The sequence below is a fragment of the Netta rufina genome (genome assembly GCF_964035555.1).
Source record: "Netta rufina genome assembly, chromosome: 21".
NCBI lineage: Eukaryota > Metazoa > Chordata > Aves > Anseriformes > Anatidae > Netta > Netta rufina.
Window position 1 is genome coordinate 516,862 of NC_140145.1, and position 25,534 is coordinate 542,395.

At 51.8% G+C, this 25,534-nt stretch overlaps 1 protein-coding gene across 1 annotated transcript; it reads left to right on the forward strand.

The window, feature by feature from the left end:
- Positions 1-21,254: 21,254 nt before the first annotated feature.
- SPACA6 (sperm acrosome associated 6) lies at positions 21,255-24,516 on the forward strand (the record flags this gene model as incomplete). The annotated part of the gene is made up of 8 exons (XM_084299913.1): positions 21,255-21,528; positions 22,110-22,184; positions 22,525-22,593; positions 22,848-22,871; positions 22,958-23,035; positions 23,302-23,405; positions 23,885-24,038; positions 24,362-24,516. The coding sequence occupies 8 exons, from the start codon at positions 21,255-21,257 to the stop codon at positions 24,514-24,516; spliced, it is 933 nt and encodes a 310-aa protein (XP_084156039.1).
- Positions 24,517-25,534: the final 1,018 nt, after the last annotated feature.

Genomic DNA, 25,534 nt, shown 5'->3' on the forward strand with positions numbered 1-25,534 from the left:
TGTCTTGCAGTGGGAGCTTAAAGGGATCACTTCTTCTGTGCGTGTAATTTTTTTTGGTATCAAATGTTTCCTGATATGATCATCATATGTTACGTGCTCCTCAGGTCTTGATATGCTCATTGCCCTCTTCTCCTGGACAGACAAGATGTGCAACTTATAGCCACACCAAAGGCCCTAAATGCTTGTTTTGTCATGGTAGGGTTGATCCGAGCACTTCTTGTCTTGCAGTTGCTGCTTGAAGTGCAGATCTCTTTCAGGTCTTGTGCATGGTATTTGGTCTGAGCTCCATGCTGCTCTGGCTCCCACCTCCCATTAGCCACCCTAGATACGCAAATACCAGGTGCCCCCCAATTTAGCTCTGACTGCTGGATGGTCAATTCCCTCCGCCTCAAGAAATGCACAGGCACTGATTGTCATCTTAGTCAATTGCCAGGCTCATCATCAGCTGCAAAAACAGAGTACCAGCATTCACTAGCATGCCAGCCCCGATGCCCACCTTCTCCACAATGCTGACTACTACTGATGCAACATACGATTGTGCTCACCTGTTCCTCTCTGAGTCCAAGCTCCAACAGTGCAGCCAGTATCATCCACACCACCTGGGAAAACAAAGGGATTAAATGGTCATTGCATTCACAACACATCACCCAATGGTGTTTGTTTGTTGTTGTTTTTAGTGTGTTTCTTTTTGTTTTTATTAAAAATCTGCTTTAGCTCAACAGCATGCAGAGTGCAGACAAGAGACCTGGGGCGTTTCTAGAAGCAACAATCCCCATTCTTTTGCTGCAGCTTTGAATATTAAAGGACAATACGGCCCAGCAAGTAACTGGAACTTTCTGAACTGGAATTAGCTCAAACTTTTCTTTACATTGAAAGAAATATCTAGGAGCAGAACAGATTATGCACCAACAAAATCAATTCCATTCCACCTACAGGAAAAAATCACGTACTCTCATCCCCTCCTGTACCTCAGCCGCTCGCCTGCCCCATGTGGCAGATGCTTCCATCTGTTCTCTTTACCCACTTATAGCACCTCTAAAAGGCAAACTGGAATTTTACTCTATTGGATGTAGGAAAATAACTGCAGTGACAACCACACCCCCAAAAATAACAGCTACCTCTGCTCATCACGCACCAGAGTCACTCCAGAGGCAGCCTGGGTCAAGATGTCTTGCACTGTGCAGTGCATTTCAGCCTGAACAAAGGAAAACACAGGCAGAAGATAAACATTCAGCTGCCAGCAGTAGCACCCATCCCTTAACAACATAAGCGACCACATCTTTAGTTTTATCCTTTCAAAACAGCACTCCACTTGCCTCTGTACCTGCAAATTAGGTCCAAGCTTGAAAGGAGCAGCCAGCATCACCCACACTACCAGGGAACACAAAACGACAAAATGACCACTGTGCTTGCAAGCACCCACCTGCCACACTGCTCCTCTGTCCCAAACAGCCTCACCTCGGACCCTCCGAGGGAAACACCTGAGCGTCTTCCCTTCGCTTCGGATAAGGGATGACCAGGCTGACAACACTCACCTTCCCTCAGTGCTCTGTGACACGAGGATTTCCCTTCCCTGTCCATGACTGCACAAAGCACCTGCAAAGACAAGAGCAAAGAACATTCTGAGGCACCTCACAGCCACAGCGTACCTGCTGCAATACCTCTCTCTTCCCAGCTCCGGTACTTCAGCTGCTCACCAGCTCTAACTGAGATTCTTTGCTCACAGCACCACAGCAAACTCTGCCCAGGCCACACAACACACACTACACAAGCTACATTGCTCAAGACACAGAAGCTGAAACGTTCCTGCCCAACAATCAGTCGCATCGCACAGGAAGGATGCCGCACACTCCCAGAAACAAAACCTACCAGTCCCGAGCAGCTCCCCACCTCCTCCTGCCAACCACGCTCAGCACACACACTATTCGCCCCTCAAAAAAAAAAAAATTAGAACATACACACACAAAAAAAAAAACACAACTGAGTTCCACAAATGCCAAAAAGACATGCATACACAGCAGCCCCGGCAGGGGTAATCACAGACTTACCCTTTGCAGATGAAAGAGGTGACTGATACAACCCTGCTCAGTCACTTGGTAATGCTGCATCTATGCTGTCAAGCCATGTAGCACGTAATCAAGCTGGTTTTAGTCCTTTGGAGAGTTACACAAGTGGTTTTATACACCTAGAGATTCAAGTGTAGCTCAAAAACAGGATTGTATGTCACCATCCCAAAAAACAGTGAGCCAGCAACCTCTACTAAATATCCCTCCATTAAGTGAATTCCAAGCACTTAAAATCCAGAAATCCATAAACTCCAGCCTGCCTAAAGAACCCTGCAACTGACTGAAGGAAAAACAAAGCACTTACCCCAAAGAGCAGCCCAGGCAGAAGGAGTTCTCTGATGGCATGCGTGGGGCTCATTTACCTTTTGGCCCCGCCCAGCACCCGAACCCAATCACATGGTTGATTTAAAGATCAAAACCGAAATTTCTTTAAGTGGTATATTCTTTATTGCAGTGCTGGATGCACGGGGGATCTTTCCGTCTATTGTGCATGTTCGAAGTGACAAACTATCTCATATTTATACAGCGAAACAATGAATATTCTATTAACGCCTATACGTATTCATTACCTAACCCCGCCTAGTTTTGTATGCTAATTAGCTTATCAGTCCTTGCGCTTGCGCAAAGCCTTCCAAGAATTGTGGGCCAGGGTCTTCGGGATATGGGCAGTGGTCTTTGGGAGGAAGGCCGTAGTTCTTCCTCGTGATGCACTTTTCACCTTTTGCTTAATCAGTTGTTTTCCAAGATGTAAAAATGCTGAGTTGGCTTTCGGCCTAACTGAGGGTCGGCAGATAACAGGATGTCTCAGTTAACAAGACATAACAGATAGTTGACTCAAGTTATCTCAAGTCTCAGCCTGACTGAGGGTTAACAGACAACGGGATGTTTTCAAATAACAAGATGCTTCAACATAAAAGAAGGTCAACAGATAACAAGATGTTGTCTATTTTGTTCTCGCTAATTTTTAATCACAAGTTTTATTCTATCCTAAAGTGAGTTTATACAATACCATGGTAAAGGGGAGGGGCAAAGCACAAGGAAGTAGGAAGAGAGCAGGCACAGCAGCAGCTGTGATGTTATTTTTTGTTTGTTTGGTTTTTTTTCTTTTTTTCTTTTTTGTTTGTTTCTTTTTTTAAATCTGCTTTAGCTCAACAGCATGCAGAGAGCAGGCAAGAGACCTGGGGTGTTTCTAGAAGCAACAATCCCCATGCTTTTGCTGCAGCTTTTAATATTGAACTGACAATGTCACCAAGCAAGTATCTGAAACTTCTTCAACTGGAATTAGTTTAAACAGGCTCACCATTATCTGCAAACACAGAGAACCAGCATTCACTAGTGTGCCAGCCCTAATACCCACCTCCTCCACAACACTCACTGCTACTGATGCAACGTAACGTTGTGCAATACCTCCCTGTTCCTAACTCCTTTACCTCACTTAACTCCACCTGAGAAATGTGGCCTGGCGGTGCCGCACTTAAATGTGCCCAGTCACATTTTATAGTGCCCATAACCCTAACCCTAACCCGTAAAAACTGACCAAAAATAAACCCCTAAGAACCTAATCCTAAGCCTTAACCCTAACTCCTAACCCTAACCCCAACCCTCACCCTAAACCCTAAACTCTAACCCTAGCCCCAGCCCTAGCCCCTAACTCTAACCCTAGTTCCCAAGAACTATATTTCCTGGCATTCTCTGGGCACTAAACATGGCCTCCCGGAAGTCCTGAATCCGAAAATTACATTTCTCGGTATGCTCTGGGCACTCAACATGGCCTCCCGGAAGTCCTAAATTCGAAAACTACATTTCCCGGCATGCTCTGGGCACTCAGCATGGCCTCCCAGAAGTTCAGAGTCCGAGAACTTCATTTCCCGGCATGTTCTGGGCACCCAACATGGCCTCCCGGAAGCGCGGTGCCGGAAAACTACACCTACCAGCATTCCCTGGAGAGCTGGCATGGCCAATCAGAGGCCGAGTTTTTGAGAACTACATTTAACAGCACTCACTGTAACCCTAGCCCTTACCGCAAAAAGCCCTTTACACAAAAAAGCCTCAAGCACTAACCCTAAAAATCCTCAAAACCTCTACAGACCTAACCCAAACTATTTACCACACTAAACCCCTGAAGACCAATGCCTAAAACCCCTAACCCAATGTGATAAATTAGTGGGGGTTTGTTCATTGTCTTTGAGGAATTTGGAGAATCTGCTGGGGAGAAAAGGTTGTAAAATTTAATGGCCTTGATAAGGGAGGAAGCAGGAAAGGGTGTTGGGTGAACATCCTTGAGTTAAACCAGACTCTGTGAAATTCCTTACCACAAGACATCCTTTTTTGCCGCTTCACTACCCCCACCTGAACACGAAGCAGAGAAATAACGACCCCCCCTCTCAACAATAGACTGTGCAGCCTCAGCCAGTTCAACAAGTCCTGATAAGCTGGAATTCAACTGCTATAAAACAGCAACACTGGAAAGGGAAGTTGCGTGCTGTTGCGGAGCAGAGACTCCCCAGCCGCCCAGCGCTGTTTTGCTTGTGTCTGCTTACTTGATTAATAAAATAATTTCAATAGACCAGTAAATTGTGTGGTCTAATTTATAACACCCAATAAATTAAGACGCTCAAATCCCAAACCCACAAAATTAAGATGCTCAAATCCCAAACCCAAAAAAATAGGACGCTTAAAACCCAAACCCAAAAAATGAGGATGCTACAAACACTAACCCAAAATATTAGGATGCTCCAAACCCTAAACCAAAACATTAGGACATTCAAAACCCAAACCCAACCCAAAACATTAAGACACTCAAAACCTTAACCCAAAAACTTAGGACACTCAAAACCCTAACCCTGGAGAAACTAACCTGAAAAAAAAAAAAAAAAAAATTAAGATCTTAAAACCCTAACCCTAAATAACGGACCAAAAATAAAACCCTAAGACCCTAACCCTAAAAAAAACTATCAACACTACAACCAAAAAAACTCTAAAACCCTAACACGCCAAACCTGAAACCCTTAAAAGCCTAACCCCCAATTCCCTAAAACCCTAACCGTTAAAACTCCAACCCTAAAAACCTTAAAATCCTAAACATAAACCCTGAGAATGCTTACCCTGAAACCCAACCCTAGTGCCCTATCCCTGAAACCTTAAAACCGTGAATCAATCTTTGGAAAATAACATAGGCTCAGGAGAGGATCTCAGTACAGTAGCATTTTTATTTGAGATTACAATAGCAGGGGTCCCGCAAGCAGGAGGGTGCCTCCTAATTCCATACACAGTTTATATACTTTTTTTTTTTTTTTTCCTCCCAAGGACCAGGACCCTCCCCTGTTTCCCCATTAACTGTGCAATCCAGGTTCATAATCTAGCTGGTGCTTCACAGAAAATACACAACTGCTGGCCAGTTACAAGTCATATTTCTTTTGAGGCTTTTACTCTTTGAGGTGGTAATGTTTCTTACACCGTGATTTCCACCTAATGGCAGTAAGGATTCTGGTTGTCTGCATTTTACAAGGTTGTCTGTTGTAATAAATGACTAAGTCCCACATAGGATTACAATCAAAGTTTACAATTTATTAAATGAATAGAGGTAAGCAAACAGCACTGGGTGCACCGGGAGTCTCTGCTCCACCAAGACGCACAGAAGTTACATCAGGTGGCTGGTTTTTATGCTGCTAGGCTCATACATATTCATTACTACTCTTAGAAAAGGCAGGGTTGTTATAATTAGTTCCTGGAATCCGAACCTGCCCACTGGCGCATGCATTCAGTCTCCGGTGGTCCCTCTGGGGGTCTCTCATACTAAAGGCTCATAGTCTTCCTCCCAGGCTTTTCCCTTGTCCTTCTCCTTTGTCCATTTTGGCAGGATGTCAGAGACTTGCATAGTGCCCCATGCAATAGTCATAACAATTAGCAGTTATTCTGAAACCCCTTTGTTCTCTTGCCCCCTATTGACCCGAATTGCTGGACCATTCCTTTGCAAGATGAGAAGAGGTAAAGAGAGCAGAAGGAACAGCAGCCCTGTTTTTGGTCTGGCTAAGTTCAACAGGGTGCAGCACAAGCAACCAGGCTGTTTCTCTTCAAAGACTTGCCTTAGCATTGGTGAAGGAAACTGACTGGGCTGACAACCCTCTCACCTATTTGCACCACTCTACAACATGGGGACTTCACCTCTCCAAGGCTGCACGAGGGAAGGGCGGAAACAAGAAAAAAAGCACATCCTGAGGCACCTCATAACCACAGTGTTATGAGTGTTAGGGTATGGGTTAGGATAAGGGATAGGATAAGGGAAAGGGAAAGGGAAAGGGAAAGGGAAAGGGAAAGGGAAAGGGAAAGGGAAAGGGAAAGGGAAAGGGAAAGGGAAAGGGAAAGGGAAAGGGAAAGGGAGAGGGAGAGGGAGAGGGTGAGGGTGAGGGTGAGGGTGAGGGTGAGGGTGAGGGTAAGTGTAGTGGAAAGGGTAAGGGTTAATGTAAGAGTAAGGGAAAATGTAAGAGTAAGTGGAAAGGGTAAGGGTTAGGGTAAGGGTAAAGGTTAGGGTAAGGCTTAGGGTAAGGGTAAGGGCAAGGGTAAGGGTAAGGCTACCCGTTCAGGTATGGGTAAGGGCAACGGTTAGTGTAAGGCTAAGTGTAAGTGTTAGGGTAAGGGTAATGGTAAGTGTTAGGGAATGGGTAAGTGTTAGGGTATGGATTAGGGTAAGGGATAGGATGAGGGTAAGGCTAAGGGTAAGGGTTAGGGTTAGGGCAAGGCTTAGGGTAAGGAGAAGGGTGTTAGGGTAAGGGTTAGGGTAAGTGTAAGTGTTAGGGTATGGGTTAGACTAAGGTTTAGGGTAAGGGTAAGTGTAAGGGTTAGGGTAAGGTTAAGGGTGAGGGTAAGGGTAAGGATATCGTTAAGGGCATGGGTAAGGTTAAGTGTTAGGGTAAGGGTTAGGGTAACTTTTAGGGTAAGGGTAAAGTTTAGGGTAAGGATTAGGGTAAGGTTAAGTGTAATTGTTAGGGTAAAGTTTAAGGTTAAGGGTCAGTGTACGTGCTAGGGTAAGAGAAAGAGAAAGAGTGAGGGTAAGGGTAAGGCTTAGACTAAGGGTAAGGGTTTGAGTAAGGGTTAGGGTAAGGGTAAGGGTAAAGGTAAAGGTAAGGGTAAGAGTAAGTGTAAGGTGAAGGGTAAGGGTAAGGGTCAGGGTCAGGGTCAGGGTAAGGTTAAGGTACGAGTAATTGCTAGGGTAAATGTAAGGGTAAGTGTATGAGTAAGTTTTACACACGTTGCCCAGGACCGGACACCAGGGGCTCAGGACGGTCGGATCCCTCGCCTCTGGATGGAGGCAACCGGTAGCTCCAGACGGCCGGCTGCCGCTCCACACAGGACCGAACCCCCTGTCTCCGGGACAGCCAGTCCCCGAACCGACAGACGACAGCCTCCTGCTTCACAGCACAGCTGGCACCCACGCCGCCCAAGGACGGACCCCCCTGGACAAGGGACAGGCGGCCCCCGCGCCGCCCGTTTCTGGACACCCGGGTCCTGGGATCACCGTCCCAGAGCCACCCAAGGTTGGACTCTGAATCCGGTGCGGCTAGCATACGTGTCACCAAGGACAGGAGACCAGAAGCTCGGGACGGCTGGCCGCCGCTCCGCACGGGACCGAACCCCCTGTCTCCTGGACGGCCAGTCCCTAAGCAGGCAGATGACAGCCTCTCGCTTCACGGCACGGCCGGCACCCACGCCGTCGTGGCTGGACATCCTGGTCCCGGGACCACCGTTCCTGAGCAGTCAGCCCTGGACCCCTGTGCGGCTAGCATGTGCATTGCCCAGGACCGGAGCCCAGGGGCTCGGGACGTTCAGAGCCCGTGCATCTGGATGGAGGCAACCAGGAGCTCGGGTCAGCTGGCTGCCGCTCCTCACAGGACCGAACCGCTGGTCTCCGGGACAGCCAGTCCCCAAACCGACGGACGACAGCCTCCCGCTTTATGGCACGCCGACCTCCACGCCGTTTGTGGCCAGACACCCGTGTCCTGGGATCGCCGTCCCCAAGCCGCCCAAGGTCGGACCCGGACCCCGGTGCGGCTAGCACACACATCGCCCAAGACCGGAGCCCAGGGGCTCGGGACGGTCGGATCCCTCGCCTCCGGATGGAGGCAACCAGGAGCTTGGGAAGGCCAGCTGCAGCTCCGCACGGGACCGAACCCCTGGTCTCCAGGACAGCCAGTCCACAAGCCAGCTGACGACAGCGTCCCGCTTCACTTCACGGCCAGCACCCATGGTGCCCGAGGACTTTCCCCCAGGACACGGTATAGCCAGCCCCCGTGCAGCCCGTGGCCGTACTGCAGCACACGGGATCGCCGGCCCCAAGCAGTCCGAGGTCGGACCCGGACCCTGGTGCGACTAGCACACACGTCGCCCAGGACCAGAGACCAGCGGCTCAGGACTGCTGGCCACCAATCCGCAAGTGACAGAACACCCGGTCACCTGGAAGGCCAGTCCCCGAACCTGCGGACGACAGCCTCCCGCTTCACGGCACGGCCGGCACCCATGGCGCCTGAGGACGGACAACCGAGACACGGGACAGCCGTCCCCGAGCTGCCCGAGGTCAGACCTGGATGACCATGAGGCTAGCACACACGTCGCCCAGGACCGGAGCACAGCGGCTTGGGACTGTTGGATCATGCACCTCCGAATGGAGGTAACTGGGAGCTTGGGATGGCTGCTTGCTGCTCCACATGGGACCGAACCCACGGTCTCCTGGACGGCCAGTTCCCAAGCTGGCGGACGACAGCCTCCCACTTCACGGCACACTGATCCCCACGCCGCTTGTGGCCGGACACCCGTGTCCTAGGATTGCCATCCACGAGCCCCCCGAGGTAGGACATGGACCCCGGTGCGGATAGCACACCCGTCACCCAAGACCAGAGCCCAGGGGCTCAGGACCGCCGGACGCAACTCAGCACAGGACCGAACCGCCGGTCTCCGGAATGGCCTCTCCCCAAGCCGGCAGATGACAGCCTCCCGCTACATGGCATGGCCGGCAACCACACTGTCAGGGCCGGACACCCTGCTCCCAGGATTGCCATCCCAGAGCCGCAAGAGGTCGGACCCGGAGGCCTGTGCGGCTAGCACACACATCTCCCAGGAGTGGAGCCCAGGGGCTCAGGACGGTTGGATCCTGCGCCTTCAGATGGAGGCCACAGGTAGCTCGGGAAGGCCGGCCGCCGCTCCACATGGGACAGAACCCCTGGTCTCCGGGACAGCCAGTCCCCGAGCTGGCGGACAACAGCCTCCCTCTTCACGGCACGGCCGGCCCCCAAGCCACGCGAGGCTGCACACCCATGTTTTGGATCGCCGTCCCCGAGCCGCCTGAGATCGGACCTGGAGGCCGGTGCGGTTAGCACATGCGTCGCCCAAGACCGGAGACCAGAGGCTCAGGACAGCCAGCCGCCGCTCTGCACAGGACCGAAACCCCTGTCTCCATGACGGCCAGTCCCCAAGCAGGCGGATAACAACCTCCCACTTCACGGCACGGCCTGCAAACTCGGCACTCAAGGACGGACCCCCGGGACATGGGAGAGCTTGCCCCGGGCAGCCCTTGGCCAGACACCCTGGCCCCGGGATCACTGTACCCGAACCACTCAAGGTCAGCGCCGGACCCCAGTGCGGCTAGCACACGAGTCGCCCAAGACCGGAGCCCAGGAGCAAGGGACAGACCCCGCGCTGCACAAGGCCAAACTCCCGCACATGGGACCACCATCCTCGAGCCCCCCCTAAGTCAGACCCGTACCCCGGTGTGGCTAGGACACACTTTGCCCAAGACCGGAGCCCAGGGGCTCGGGACGGTTGGATCCCTCGCCTCCGGATGGACTCCACCGGTAGCTCAAGAAGGCCAGCTGCTGCTCTGCAATAGACAGAACTGCCGGTCTCTGGGATGGCCAATCCCCGAGCCAGCAGACGGCAGCCTCCCGAACACGGCAAGGCCGGCACCCATGGCGCACGAGGACAAACACCCGGAACATGGGACAGCCAGCCCACGAGCAGCCCTTCGCCAAACTCCTGCACAAGAGACCGCCATCCCTGAGACACTCGAGGTCGGCTCCAGATCCCAGTGCGGCTAGCAGACACGTCGCACAAGCCTGAAGCCCAGGGGCTCGGGATGGCTGGCAACCAGTCCGCACGGGACAGAAGCCCCTGTCTCCGGGACAGCCAGTCCCCGAGCTGGTGGACGACTGCCTCCTGATCACGGCACGGCCGGCACCTACGGCGCTCGAGGACAGACACCCGGGACACGGTGCGGCTAGCACACACGTCGCCCAGGACCAGAGCCCAGCGGCTCGGGACGGCCAGATCCTGCGCCTCCAGATGGAGGTAACCAGGAGCTCGGGAAGCTGGCTGCCTCTCTGTACGGGACAGAAGCCCCGGTCTCCAGGACTGTCATTCCCCAAGTCGGCAGACGACAGCCTCCCGCTTCACGGCACGACCAGCACCCATGGCGCCCAAGGACGAATGCCGGGAACATGAGACAGCCAGCCCCCGCGCAGCCCTTGGCCGAACTCCCGCACACGAGACCGACGTCCCCGAGCCGCTCGAGGTCAGAAACGGACGACAATGCAGCTAGTACACACGTCAAACAAGACCGGAGCCCAGGGGCTCAGGACTGACAGCCGCATGGGACCGAACCGCCGTTCGCCGGGATGGCCAGTCCCTGAGCTGGTGGATGACAGCCTCCCGCTTGACAGCAGGCCGACCCCCACACCACTCGTGGCCAGACACCCGTTTCCTGGGATCACCATCCCATAGCCGCACTAGGTCTGACCCGGTCACCGGTGCAGCTAGCACACATGTCGCCCAGGACCAGAGCCCAGAGACTCGGGACGTCCCACCACCGCTCTACACGGGACCAAACCTCAGGTCTCCTGGACGGCCAGTCCCTGAGCTGGCGGACGACATCCTCCCGCTTCACGGCACGGCTGGCCCTCACGCCACTAGTGGCCGGACACCTGTGTCCTGGGATCACCGTCCCAGAGCCACAAGAGGTTGGACCTGGACCCCGGTGCAGCTAGCACACACATCGCCCAAGACCGGAGCCCAGGGGCTCGGGACGGTCGGATCCCTCGCCTCCGGATGGAGGCAACCGGTAGCTTGGGAAGGCCAGCTGCAGCTCCGCACAGGACAGAACCCCCGGTCTTCGAGAAGGCCAGTCCCCGAGCTGGCGGACGACATCCTCTTGCTTCCCGGCATGGCCGGACCCACGCTGCCCGTTTCCGGACACCCTGGTCCTGGGATGGCCATCCCAGAGCCGCCTGAGGTTGGACCCTGAATCCGGTGCGGTTAGCACACGCGTCGCCCAGGACCAGAGACCAGAGGCTTGGGACGGCTGGCCGCCACTCCGCACGGGACCGAAACCCCTGTCTCCATGATGGCTAGTCCCCGAGCAGGCAGACAACAACCTCCCACTTCACGGCACGGCCTGCAAACTCGGTGCCTGAGGATGGACCCCCGGCACACGGGAGAGCTTGCCCCGGGCAGCCCTTGGCCAGACACCCTGGCCCCAGGATCACTGTACCCGAACCACTCAAGGTCGGCGCCAGACCCCAGTGCGGCTAGAATCATAGAATCATAGAATATCCTGAGTTGGAAGGGACCCTTAAGGATCATCAAGTCCAACTCTTGACACCGCACAGGTCTACCCAAAAGTTCAGACCATGTGACTAAGTGCACTGTCCAATCTCTTCTTAAATTCAGACAGGTTCGGTGCAGTGACCACTTCCCTGGGGAGCCTGTTCCAGTGTGCAACCACCCTCTCTGTGAAGAACCCCCTCCTGATGTCAAGCCTAAATTTCCCCTGCCTCAGTTTAACCCCGTTCCCGCGGGTCCTGTCACTGGTGTTAATGGAGAAAAGGTCTCCTGCCTCTCGACATCCCCTTACGAGGAAGTTGTAGACTGTGATGAGGTCTCCCCTCAGCCTCCTCTTCTCCAGGCTGAACAGGCCCAGTGACCTCAGCTGTTCTTTGTACGTCTTCCCCTCCAGGCCTTTCACCATCTTCGTAGCCCTCCTCTGGACACTCTCCAACAGTTTCATGTCCTTTTTATACTGTGGTGCCCAGAACTGCACACAGTACTCGAGGTGAGGCCGCACCAGCGCAGAGTAGAGCGGGACAATCACCTCCCTTGACCTACTAGCGATGCCGTGCTTGGTGCACCCCAGGACACGGTTGGCCCTCCTGGCTGCCAGGGCACACTGCTGGCTCATATTCAACTTGCTGTCTACCACAACCCCCAGATCCCTCTCTGTGGGGCTGCTCTCCAGCGTCTCATCGCCCAGTCTGTACATGCAGCCAGGGTTTCCCCGTCCCAAGTGCAGGACCCGGCACTTGCTCTTATTGAACTTCATGTGGTTGGTGATCGCCCAGCTCTCCAACCTATCCAGATCCCTCTGCAAGGCCTTTCCACCCTCATTCGAGTCCACAACTCCTCCAAGTTTGGTGTCATTAGCAAACTTGCTCAAAATACCTTCTATTCCTACATCCAGATCGTTTATAAAAATATTGAAAAGTACCGGCCCTAAAATGGAGCCTTGAGGGACCCCACTGGTGACCGCCCGCCAGCCTGATGCAGCCCCATTTACCATAACCCTTTGGGCTCTGCCCGTTAGCCAATTGCTCACCCATCGTATGATGTTTTTATTTAGCTGTATGGTAGACATTTTGTCCAGTAGGATCCTATGGGAAACTGTGTCAAAAGCCTTGCTGAAGTCCAAAAAGATCACATCAGCTGGTTTCCCTTGGTCCACCATAGGGGTGATCTTATCATAAAAGGAAATCAGGTTAGTTAGGCAGGACCTACCCTTCACAAACCCATGCTGGCTGGGAGTCACCCAAGACTGGAGCCCAGAAGCAAGGGACAGACCCCGTGCTGCACGAGGCCGAACTCCCACACACGGGACCACCGTCCTCAAGCCCCCCTAAGTCAGACCCGTACCCTGGTGTGGCTAGGACACACTTTGCCCAAGACCAGAGCCCAGGGGCTCGGGACGGCCGGCTGCTGATTCGTACAGGACAGAACCCCCGGTCACCGGGTCAGCCAGTCCCCGAGCCAGCAGACGACAGACTCCAGCTTCACGGCACGGCTGGCACCCACGCCGCTCGTGGCCAGACACCCATGTCCTGGGATCACCGTCCCCAAGCCGCCCGAGTTCGGACCCGGACCCCGGTGCAGCTATCACACACGTTGCCCAGGACCAGAGCCCAGGGGCTCGGGACAGCTGGATCCCTAGGGTAAGGGTTTGTGTAAGATTTAGGGTAAGGGTTAGGGTAAGGGTAAGGGTTAGGGTAAGGGTAAGGATTACAGCAAGGATAAGGGTAAGGGTAAGGGTTAGGGTTCGGGAAAGGGTAAGCATAAGGATAAGCGTAAGGAAGCGTAAGCGTACTGGTAAGGGTAAGCGTAAGCGTAAGCATAAGGGTAAGGGTAAGGGTAAGGGTAAGGGTAAGGGTAAGGGTAAGGGTAAGGGCAAGGGCAGGGTAAGGGTAAGGGCAAGGGCAAGGGCAAGGGCAAGGGCAAGGGCAAGGGCAAGGGTAAGGGTAAGGGTAAGGGCAAGGGAAGGGTAAGGGAAATGTTTAGCGTAAGGGTAAGTGTAAGGGTAAGGGTAAACGTAAGTGTAAGGGTTAGGGTAAGGTTAGGGTAAGGGTAAGGGTAAGGATTAGGGTAAGGTTAAGGATTAGTGCAAGGGTAAGGGTAAGGGTAAGGGTAAGGGTAAGGGTTACGGTAAGGGTAAGGGTAAGGGAAAGGGTAAGCATAAGGATAAGCGTAAGGATAAGCATAAGGGTAAGCGTAAGCATAATCGTAAGGGTAAAGGCAGGGTTTAGGGAAAGGGTAAGGGTAAGAGTAAGGGTTAGGGTAATGTTTAGGTTTATGGTTAGGGTAAAGGTAAGTGTTAGGGTAAGGGTAACTTTAAGTGTAAGTTTAAGGGTAAGATTTAACATAAGGGTAAGGGTAAGGGTAAGGGTAAGGGTAAGGGTAAGGGTAAGGGTAAGGGTAAGGGTAAGGGTAAGGGTAAGGGTAAGGGTAAGGGTAAGGGTAAGGGTAAGGGTAAGGGTAAGGGTACGGGTACTCTTAGGGTAAGGGTAAGGGTAAGGATTAGGGCAATGTTAAGTGTAAGGTTAAGAGTAAGTGTAATGGTAACGGTAAGAGTTAGGCTTAGGGTTAGGGTAAGGGTAAGGCTAAAGTTAAGGGTAAGTGTTAGGTTAATGGTAAGGGTAAGGGTAAGTGTAAGGGTAAGGGAAAGGGTAAGGGAAAGGGTTAGGGTGAGGGTAAGGGTAAGGGTTAGGTTAAGGGTAAGGATTACCTCAAGGGTAAGTGTAAGGGTAAGTGTAAGGGTTAGGGAAATGGTAAGGGTAAGGTTAAGTGTAAGTGTAAGGGTAAGTGTTAAGGCAAGGGTAAGGTTTAGGGCAAGGCTAAGGGTAAGGGTATAGGGTTAGGGTAAGGGTAAAGGTAAGGTTTAGGATTGTGGTAAGTTAGTGGGGGTTTGTTCATTGTCTTTGAGGAATTTGGAGAATCTGCTGAGGTGATAAGGTTGCACAATTAAACGGCCTTGATAAGGGGGAGGATTAAGCAAGCAGATAGCAGGAGGGGGTGTTGGGTAAACATCCTTGTTAAAACAAAGATTCTGTAAGATACCACCCACCCACCGCAAGACATCCTGTTTTGCCCCCACCTGAACACAAGCACAACGTGTGATCACCAGCAGAGGAACAACGACCCCCCTCTCGACAATAGACTGCGCAGCCTCAGCCAGTTCAACAAGTCCCGACAAGCCAGAACTCAACTGCTATAAAACAGCAACCCTGGAAAGGGAAATTGCGTGCTGTTGCGGAGTGGAGACTCCCCAGCTGCCCAGCACTGTTTTGCTTGTGTTTGCTTACTTGATTAATAAAATAATTTCAATAGACCAGAAAATTGTGTGGTCTAATTTATAACAAGGGTAATGGTTAGGTTAAGGGTAAGAGTAATGGTAAGGGTTATGTTCAGGGTTAGGGCAATGCTAAGGTTCAGGGTTAGTGTAAGGGTAAGGATAAGGTTTAGGGAAAGTGTAAGGGTAAGGTTAAAGGTTAGTGTAAGGGCAAGGCTAAGGTTTAGGGTAAGGGTAAGGGTTAGGGTAAGGTTTAGGGTTAGGGTAAGGATAAGTGTAAGGTTTAGGGTAAGGGTTAGGTTAAGGTTAGGGGTAAGGGTAAGGATTAGGGAAAGGGTAAAATTTTGCGTAAGGGTAAGGGTAAAGGTGAAGTGTAAGGGTAAGATTAAGGTTAGGGTAAGGGTAAGAATATTGGCAAGGTTAAGGGTAGGGGTAAGTGTAAGGGTTAGGGTAAGGGTAGGGGTAAGGGTAAGGGTTAGGGTAAGGGTGGGGGTAAGGGTAAGGATTAGGGTATGTGTTAGCTTTAGTATTAGGGTAAGGATAAGGGTAAGGTTTAAAATAAGGGTAAGGGTTAAGGTAAGGATTAGGGTATGTGATAGAGTAAGGATTATGGTAAGAGTAAGGGTAAGGGTAAGGGTAAGGGTAAGGGTAAGGGTAAGGGTAAGGGTAAGGGTAAGGGTAAGGGTAAGGGTAAGGGTAAGGGTAAGGGTAAGGGTAAGGGTAAGGGTAAGGGTAAGGGTAAAGGTTAGGGAATGGGTATGGGTAAGGGTAAGGATAAGGGTAAAGTAAAGGTAAGAGTAAGGTTATGGGTAAGGGTAAGGGTGAGGTTTAGCGTAAGGGTAAGTGTAAGGGTAAGTGTAAGGTTTAGAGTTAGGGTAAGGGTAAGGGTAAGGGTAAGGGTAAGGGTAAGGGTAAGGGTAAGGGTAAGGGTAAGAATATGGGGGAGAGTAAGGGTAAGAGTAAGGGTAAAGGAAAGGGTAAGTGCTGTGGTAAGTGTTAGGGCAAGGATTAGTGTAAGGATTAGGGTAAGGGTAAGTGTAAGGTTAAGAGTAACGGTAAGGGTTAGGGTAATGGTAAAGGTTAGGGAACAGGTATCGGTAAGGGTAAGGGTTAGGGTAAGTGTGAGGGTAGGGGTAAGGTAAGAATAATGGTATGGGTAAGGGTAAGGGTAAGGGTAAGGGTCAGGGTTAGCGTAAGGGTAAGGGTTAGGGGAAGGGTGAGGGTAAGGGTAAGGGCAAGTGTAAGGGTTAGGGTAATTGTAAGGCAAAGTGTACGGGTAAGGGTAAGAGTAAGGGTATGGGTAAGGGTGAGGGAAAGGGTATGCCCATTGCCAGCCCCAGCGGGACACCGGTCGCTACCGTTAACCCCCCATTAGAGCCGTGGTGGGCCCCCAGTACAGCGGTAGACCCCCACCCGCAAGTCCCAGCTGGCCATGTGTGTGCTGGTGAACTCCCCCTGTGAGCCCCAGTGGGACCCAGCAAGCCCTGGTTGGCCCCTGGTAGCTGCAGTGAACTCCCCACTGTGAGCCCAAGCAGGCCCTGGCCACACTGGTGGACTGCCCCCCCCCTTACAATCTCTGGTGGGCCCCCAATGCATTGGCAGACCCACGCCAGCGACCCACCATGGGACCCAGGGCGCAGCGGTGGACACAGCACTGCGAGCCCCGGCAGGCCCCCGGGAGAGGCTTTAGACACCCCCCCCTTTGCAAGGCCCTGACGGCCCCTGGAAACACTGGTGGACCCCCCCTGCTAGGCTCTGCAGGCCCCCGAGCACAACAGTGGCAGACCCACACCAGTGACCAGCCGCGGGACCCCAGGCACACCAATGTATCCGTCCCTTCAAGTCCAGTGGCCAGTAGTTGTGGTGGACCACCCTTGCAAGCCCCAGCGGGGCACTGGGCATGCCGGTTAACCTCCCCCCTTCGAGCCCTGGTGGGGCCCCAGGGAAGGACGGTCGAACCCCACGTGCGAGCCCAGGAGGGCCCCTGGTAGGTGCCGTAGAACGCCCCCTTTCCCTCAAGCCCTGGCAAGTTCCTGGGCAACCATGCCGGTTTACCCCCCTCACAAGCCCCTGTGGTCCCACAGCATGGCACCGGACCCCCCCTGCAAGCCCTGGCAGGTCCCTGGGTATGCCAGTGGACCAGTGGACCTCCTGCTGCGAGTTCCGGCAGGCCCATGGGAGCAGCAGCGGACCTCCGCCGGCGAACCACGGCTGGCCCCTGGTCCCTTGGCAGACCCCGTCTGGCAATTCCCGCTGGGCCCTGATGCCTAGCAGAGTACCCATGGCGCCCTCTCCCCATGATCTCCCTAGATCTGTTACCCAGTTCTGAAAGTGACAGCCTATGGGCTGTGTCCATATGTTTAACAGTGCAAGAGGTAAAGATTTTACCCCATTTACTCTTGTTTCCAGCATTAGTTTAGTTAGTTGTTTTTTAATTTCACCATTCATTCGCTCTACCTTTCCAGCACTTTGGGGATGCCACGGAGTGTGGTATTCCCAACTTGTTCCTAGAGCTTTCATAGTCTCTCGAGACACTTTGGAGAGAAAATGAGGGCCTTGGTCAGAGTCAATTGCTTCTATAACTCTGTATCTAGGAATAATATTCTCAATTCCCAATTCAACCAGATTTTAGTATTTACTTAACCGATCATAATTTTCGGGATGATTAGGGTCTCAGTGGGGTTGGTCAGGGGAATGCAATTGTTCACAGTTCCCTGAGCGGTCCCATCGGCAATCTGAGCTCGCACATGAACTCAGGTTGTTTTAAGAGTTAACTGCTTTTCTGTTTCCATAACAACTCTCTCTTGGACCCATCATGATCCTTTTGCCCCAGAGGGCTAACAACCCTGATTTTGAGATCTCAGCCTCGGGCTGAGGCAGAGCTATTAACATTCCTACGTCCTCTTTCCCTGCTCATTCAACTTCAAATACCTTTAACACTTTCAACAACCCTTTTAACATTTCCTTTATCTTTCTCTAGCCTTTATTTTTCTAATGCCAACATCAAAGGCTCAGTAAGGGGCCAACTTAATTCTGTACCTTTTCCCTCCAAGATGCTGAAATAACATTTCATCCTGTTTTCCTTCTCTCCACAAAAACAACATTGACTGTAATATGGTGTTATAATTAATAGTTCCATTTAGGGGCCACTCCTCTCCATCCTCTGGTTTATAAAGTGTCCACCACTGATTACAATATTTGATAAGAGTTCTTTTACTCTCTGTACCCCCTCACCCCGCTATATCCCTCCAATGTGTTAGTATACATCCTAGGGGGCGTTTCCGTGGGATTTCTTTGCTTTGACCTTTTCCTATTGTAATCTACAGTGGTTAATATTCCACCGTTTTCCTAGAAGCTCTTTACTAGTCAATCCCAATCCCTCCAAAATCCACAATATATAGATACACAAGTAAAATCAGACCACTGTAAATTAACTGCCTGTAGGACATTTAAACCTGACGAGCCGATATTATGCCTGGGCAAATTTTGTTCCCTTAGACATACACCTCAATGGCAGTTCTTATATTATATTTACATATTTGCATATTAATATATGTTTAAAAGAACACTTTAACAAAAATGCCCGGGCTTTTACATATACAACATACAGTTATTATTCCAGTTAGAATTATTCCCCAGCAACTGCAAACATTATGCCAGTTGCCATTAAAGCTCGCTGACCCTCCTCCCATCTCTTTCTTAAAATCTCGGACATCCCCGGAGTTAATGGGGACGGCCACATATCCCATACCAGGTTGTGGTCCTCCCATTGCTATTTCCCTTAGTGAATACAACCCCCCTTTGTTTCTAAGCTGCTGTCTTCTGGCTTGACTCCTAATCACTGGTCCCTGAGTGCTAGAGTCAGAGTCGCTATTGGCATCTCCCTGGGATTAGGAGGCCCGGGAGTCGGAGGGGCTGCAGGTGGGGGTGGTGGAATATAGGGAGGCAGTGGGGCTGGTATCTCTAATTCTCGTTTTTTCTTACACCTCCCATCCCCTCCTTTTTCTTTTAAAGGGTATAAATTGGCTCAACTTTCCGAGCTGATCCAAAAATGTGCATATTCACTCTCTTCTAAACTAAAACGTTCCTTTGAATTCACATAGATATTTAAGGCCTGACAAATCCAGTCTTCAAAGGACCCAAATACAGGCCAATAAAGGCTGTCTCCTCGAATTTGTTTACCGCCCCAAATTTCAACACAATGAAGTATCATTTTTACTTTATTCTTTCCCCACCTAGAAGGGGAATCATCCCAATTTTTAATAATTAATCCCAAGGGACTATCTGGAGGAACAGGGGGTAACCTAACATTAGACATTACCCCACCCATGGGACCAGAAGGCTTACTCTTCTTCTGTCCCATCTTCCGGAGCGCCTTCACACACACACACAAATCGCTTCCCTCTTTTCGTGGCCCAGTCCCTCGCGGGATGTGGGAACCACACTACCGAGGGGTCCGCACTCACTTCGTCCTCTTGGACATCTCACAACGCCACACTCTGGGATACCCAACCCCAACCGAACGGATCACCAGCCTATACTTACTCACTCCTGAGTCTTCGTTCAGTCTTCGTGCACAAAGATTACTAGGGGTTGCCGGCTTTATTTGCTTGCTGCTGAATTTAGGATTCGTCAGTGAAGGATTTGAATGAAAGTAGTCCTAGTGAAGGCCGCTGAAATCAGTGGGGCGCCCCCTTCAATGGGTTTTTCAATCAAATTGCCTTCATCCGAGTCACAGCACCAAATTTGTTATAAGTTGCCCCCTTAATTAATTTTCAGAGACCATTGTTTTAATCATATAAAGGAATTTATTGAGTAAGCAATCAGCAAGCAAAACAGTGCTGGGCGGCCGGGGAGTCTCTGCTCTGCCAACAGCACACACCTCACCCCCGCCAGGGTCCCTTTTTATATCTTGGTAATTCCGGGGTTACACAGCACATTCCGGTACATTCTGCAACTGCGCACACTGTTGCTAGGGGGCCGTCTCTGTCCCTCTGGTGGTCGTGAAGATGAAGGTCGTAGTCTTCCTCAGCCTTGTGGTTCAACTTTTTTTTTTTTTTTTTTTTTTTGGTCATGTTGGCCCAGCATGAGACAGGAAGGCAGGATGTTGATACACTAGTTTAGCAACTTATCAGGAGGTGGTTACATGAGCTTTGCAACAGTGTCTTTGAACAAAAGAGGCAACTGAGATGCAGAAAGACAGAAGGGGAGGGGATTCTCTTTTTCTGTTACATTAAGCAAAAGAATTTTCATAGTGTCTAGCCAAGCATTATACAGCTCCTTACTTCAGCAGGGAGCTTTCGCAACTCCCGCTCCTCAAACAGAACTCCTTGTTTTTATAATACAAAAGACAATGAACAAACATTTATGGTGTATTACAATATGAGGCAGCTTCTGGGCTCTTCTCACAGAGGCCAGCCCTGCAGCTCCCCGCTACCAAAACCTTGCCATGTAAACGGGCATCAGAGCAACTCTAAATCCCAGCTGGGGTTACAGGAGACCAAATTCCCCTCCAGTTCCCCAGACTCACACCCCCACTTTGAAAGACAACCCCACTGCTCACCAGCATAGCAACATTTTTTGGCTGCCAAAGGGTCAGCATCAACCTGGTCTTAGGGAATATGTATCACAGGACAGCCTGGACTGGGGCATGGAGCAGAGGAATACAGGCATCCCTATAACCTTCTGCCACAGACCTCCATCTTGATCTATATACATTGGGCCCTCTACCCCTGTGCCCCATCTTGGCTGCCAAATTTCATCTGGGACACCTGAATTCCCTCCAAGCAGAGACCAGAGACAGGGAAAGGGATGGGGACAGCGTAAGGGGTCAGTGACCTCAAAGAATACTTATTTCAGTGATCGCAAACAAGAGTATGAAGGTATTCATCAGATGGGATAAGGAGAAACCCTTGAGTGGTTTCCAAAGGATGGGATTTGGAGACTGACAACAACCGGATTGAGGGTTCTGAGGGATAAGATTATAGGAGATGAGGTGGGGGGAATTAGACATTCAAATACAGGTAATTTGGGGGTACCAAATAAAATGATTGGTGGGGAATGAAGGTGAAGAATTTGGGGAGACCAAAATGAGGATACTAGGAGCCCCTTCTGCATCCCCAAAACCCCAGGGGACACACATGTCTGGGTATCCCCAATCCCCATAGGGACCTCCCCAAAGGAGGGAACCCAACCACCAGGACCCCACCTAGGAACCCTCGTGTTCCCTGGAGACGCAAGCAGCTGGGCCTCATCCAGGAACCCACCTGTTCCCCGTGGACCTAGGCATATAGGTGCTATGGTTTGGGGACATGGGGTGGTGGGGGGTTTCCCTCCTGCTGGTGCTGGCCCCCTGGCTCCCTGGACACCCAGTCATCCAACCAGTGGAACCTGGCCTGTGGCAGTGGGTAGTCCTGGTGCCCTGGCTTCCTGGGGTTCACCCCTGCCTGCTCTGCTTTGGGCCTCCCATGCAGTGGACCCGTCTTTGCCATGACATCACCAGGACCTCCCTCAAGGGCCCTCAGCAGCAACACTGCCTGGAGGCGCTTGCTGAGGCTTCTGTGCCACTTGCCCCTGTCACTGTAGGTGCGTGGTAGGACCCCTGGGGACATCCACCTCCCTGGGTACCCCCATCCTGACTGGCACCCTAGGAACAACCATCTCAGTGGAGATCTCCACCCTGAACAGGATCCCAGAGCCCTCAGTGGATTCCCTCATAAACCAAGGCCCTCACTCTGACACTGAACAGGAACCTTGGTAGCTGGGGACCCCTTTCCTAAAGAGGAACCCCACTTAGACAAGCATCCTGGGGACCTTCAACCATGCCAAGGTCTCCCCAGTCCTGACTTGGACCCCAGGGACCATCTTCCAGCACCTCTCGACTCTGTCTGACACTCCCCCAACTATGACCTGGACCCCAAGTATCTCTGGGATTCCCAGCCTTGCCTCAACACTGATGATCACCCAGCCCTGACCAGGAAGGAACACACTAGGGAATTCCATCAACTCCCAGCCCTACTCAAGAGCTTGGGGATCCCCAGGGATACCTGACCCTTCCCAGAACCCCTAAACCCTGATCAGGATCCCAGCCCTTAGTGGAACCCTCTCCATCCCTGAACCTCCAATCCTGACCCTGTAGAGGTCCCAGTGCCTTGTACTGGTCTCAGGGTCAAGTCAGCGTGAGGCACTTCGGGAGATCATCATGGATGCCCTGCATTTTCTGGAGAAGCAGAAGGAAATAAGTAAGCAGCAACATGTATGGGGATGAGACGTGAGAGGATAAGGGCATGAGGGATGGGATATGGAGGACATGAATGGGGATTTGGGACTATGAGATTTATGGAGGTCTGGGGTGGTGTGAAGGGATATTTGGGGAATCCTGAGGACATAGAAGCTTCAGCATATAGAGAGTCCGGGACTTTAAGGGGATATTTAGGGATGCATGAAACTCCAGGATGGGTATATTGGATCCAGATGTGTTGTAAAGGGAATCTGGGGAGTTGGGGGTGGAGGAGTGTGGGGTTGAGATTGGGGGACTGGGGAGAGGAACATTGTCTCACCTGCACATCTGGGAGCCTCCAGAGCCTTTTGAGGTGTCTCTGCAGGAAGCCATCAATATAATCTGGGTGAAGCTGAGCCAGCTGGAAGAAGGTATGGGCCCAGCAGGGATCCCCACTCAGGACTCCCACCTGGGTGAACCTTGGGACTCCCACCCCAGCTTTCCCATGCCAGGGACTGACATTCCCCCTCCCCTGGACATCTATACCCCTGGGACTCCCACCCTGGGCATACCCTTCCTGGAGATGCCTCCAGGGTTGCCAGACCAGGGCTGGACAAGGGCTGAGCTCATCACAGGGATATGGACCCCTAATGATCTCAAGTTTAACTATGCTTTCCCCCACCAGCTCCAGCCTGCATCCCCCCCTGTGGTGAGTGCCTATCCCTCTGGCTTGTTACCCCCTTTCTCCTATTACACCTCCTATCTCTCTGGGGCCACCAAACATCTCCCTCCCAGGGTACCAGCCAGCTGCCCGCATCTTCCAGTGTGCAACCTGCCGCCTTGTGGACTGCCAGTTCCCCCTGGACTGCCCAGGTAGGGGAGCCATTTTCAACCCAGATCATCCAGACTGGACTAAGAACTACCCCAGAGCTGGGTGCCTCAAGGGCTCTTGGGACAACCTTCCTTTCTGATACGTGGGCATGCCTGCTAAGTCCATCATGAGTGCATGAGAATGTTCTAGGATACATGCCAGTCCATGCCTACTGTGAATGTATAAGCACGTGCATTCATACAGGAGTGCAAATATTTCTGTGAATGCATGAGCATATGTGAGTTAACATGCCTGCCAATGTTCCCAGTTCAAGATGTGTGGGTCCATGAGGATGAAGCCATCACATTGCACTGTAATGTGCCCTTTGCTGTCCCTCCAGACCTGCCCATTACCTGGATGTTTGCAAAGGATGTGAGTAGCTTATGCATGTGCAAGAGTATGTATAGACATTCATGAGAGGAGTGGGCATAGCAAGACCACTTCTGTGCTTGGCATGAGAACTATCAATAGATGGAAGTATTGCTTATACTGTAGATATAAATGTGCTATAAGTAGCATGTGTGAGAGTATGCACAGGATGGAAGCAAGCTAGCACCCATATGAAGGGTGAGTGAGCAGGAGGTAGGGCAGTTGTGTGTACAGATTCCTGTCCACTCGTGAAGGAAGTAACTTGTGCATATGTTGTGCTTATGCATCCCTGTGTGGTACACACAAAGGCACGAAGAGCATGTGGGGGACAAGGTGCGATGCACATGCATGAGACAAAGGGCACAAGGAGCATAAGGGGGACATGACAAGCATGCACATGACACAGGTGCCTTTGCACAGCACATGTGCTATTGTATGATCCCGATGGACGAGGCAATGTTGACATGTTCCCCCATGTCCAGATACGCACACAGGACCTAGCACTGTTTGAGGAACTGCAGGAGAGTTTGGGGGAACCTCCCAGCCTGACCCTCCAGGACCCCACTCTAGGAACCATTGCCTGTCGCCTGGGGGCCCCATCTGAGACCCTGGCCCGCAAGTACTTCTACCTCAATGGTACGCACAGAAACCTGAGTCTCCCAAGGGCAGTGAGTAGTGTGGGATGGAGCAGGACCCCCAGACACCTGGTTCACCAGGAGAGGAACTGGGGTGTGTGTGAGCCTGAATATTTGGATCCACGGTAGAGAGGTTGGAGTGGAGCAGGTATTCCCCGATGCCTGCCTCCTCTCAGGGGCAATGGAGCATGTGGAGTGGGGCAGGAACCCTCAGATGCCTGGGTCCGTGAGGGCTGTTATGTCTGTGACTGGAGTAGGGGCTGCCAGAGCACCTGTTTCCTGGGGAGGAGTACCCTTTGACCCTAGGTCCCTACATCCCCACAGTATCAGGGGGAAGTGTGGAGGCAGAGCAGGGACTCCAGGCCCAGTTCAGAGCTGTGCTGCGCTGGCCCCACAGCAGGACCCCCTTGCAGCCCACAGTGTCACTGGAGCTGGGGCTGGCACTTGGCTTCATGGGGCTAGTGCTGCTACTGGTGTGAGTACTCCTAACCTTATAAACTCAACCCTCAAAATCACCATGCTTCTGGAGACCCTCACAGACCAGCACAGTATTCCTGAATCCCCCTGATCTCCCAGTCCCTAAGCAGGAATCCCTACAAATGTGAGGAAGAAGGGGGAGGGTGTGTGTGGGGGCGGAGGCATAGACTGTTGTGACTCATAAACTGACAGGGCATCATTCATATTTTCCCCTGGAACTCCCATCATCCTCAGGCCCATTCTGGGACTCCTTACTTGCCCAGGACTACCTCAGACCACTTTGCCTTCTTGCTTCCCCCAGACTTAGGTCTCCCTAATTGCCCCTGAGACCCAGTCACTTTCACCCATTTTCCCCAGAACTCCCATAATCCCTTTGCCCCCTCCTCCTCCCCTCCACCCCCCCCAATTTACATTTGGGGGACTAGCTGCCCAAGACCCCCCAAGACCCCATACTTTCATCCTGAGTCACCTCAGTGGTTCCCAGTATCCCCAGCTGCCCCATGATCCCCTTCCCCCCCCCCCCCCCCCCCAAAAAAAAAAAAATGGTGATATAGGGCCTCTTACTCTTTCTCCATTCTTCCTTCCTCCTCCCAGGGCCTCTTGGTGGTGTTTCCGGAAACCTCCAGAGCCTCCCCTGTGACTCCCAGGCATCCCAAAGACCCAGACAACAGGGACCCCAAGGAGAGTTCAGATTTACTTGGATTTACACCACAGGAGCTTGATACATGGATCAAATCCTGAGAATTGAAATATTTGCAGCTGCTCTTGTTGCACTAGGACACCTGGGTCATTCCCCTAACTCTCTTCCTGTGTGGAGGGGTAGAGAACTTGACTCTGTTGCAAAATTATAATTTATTACCTGTTATCTGTTATAAGTCTGGTTGCATTCAGGGTACTGTACTATCATGATTACAAATTCACAAACAATGTAATACACCCTCAGTCTAGTCACATACCATGAACTACCACGGCCACACTTAGAAAGAGTTTGGTCACATTCAATGAGAACTATCACAGCTA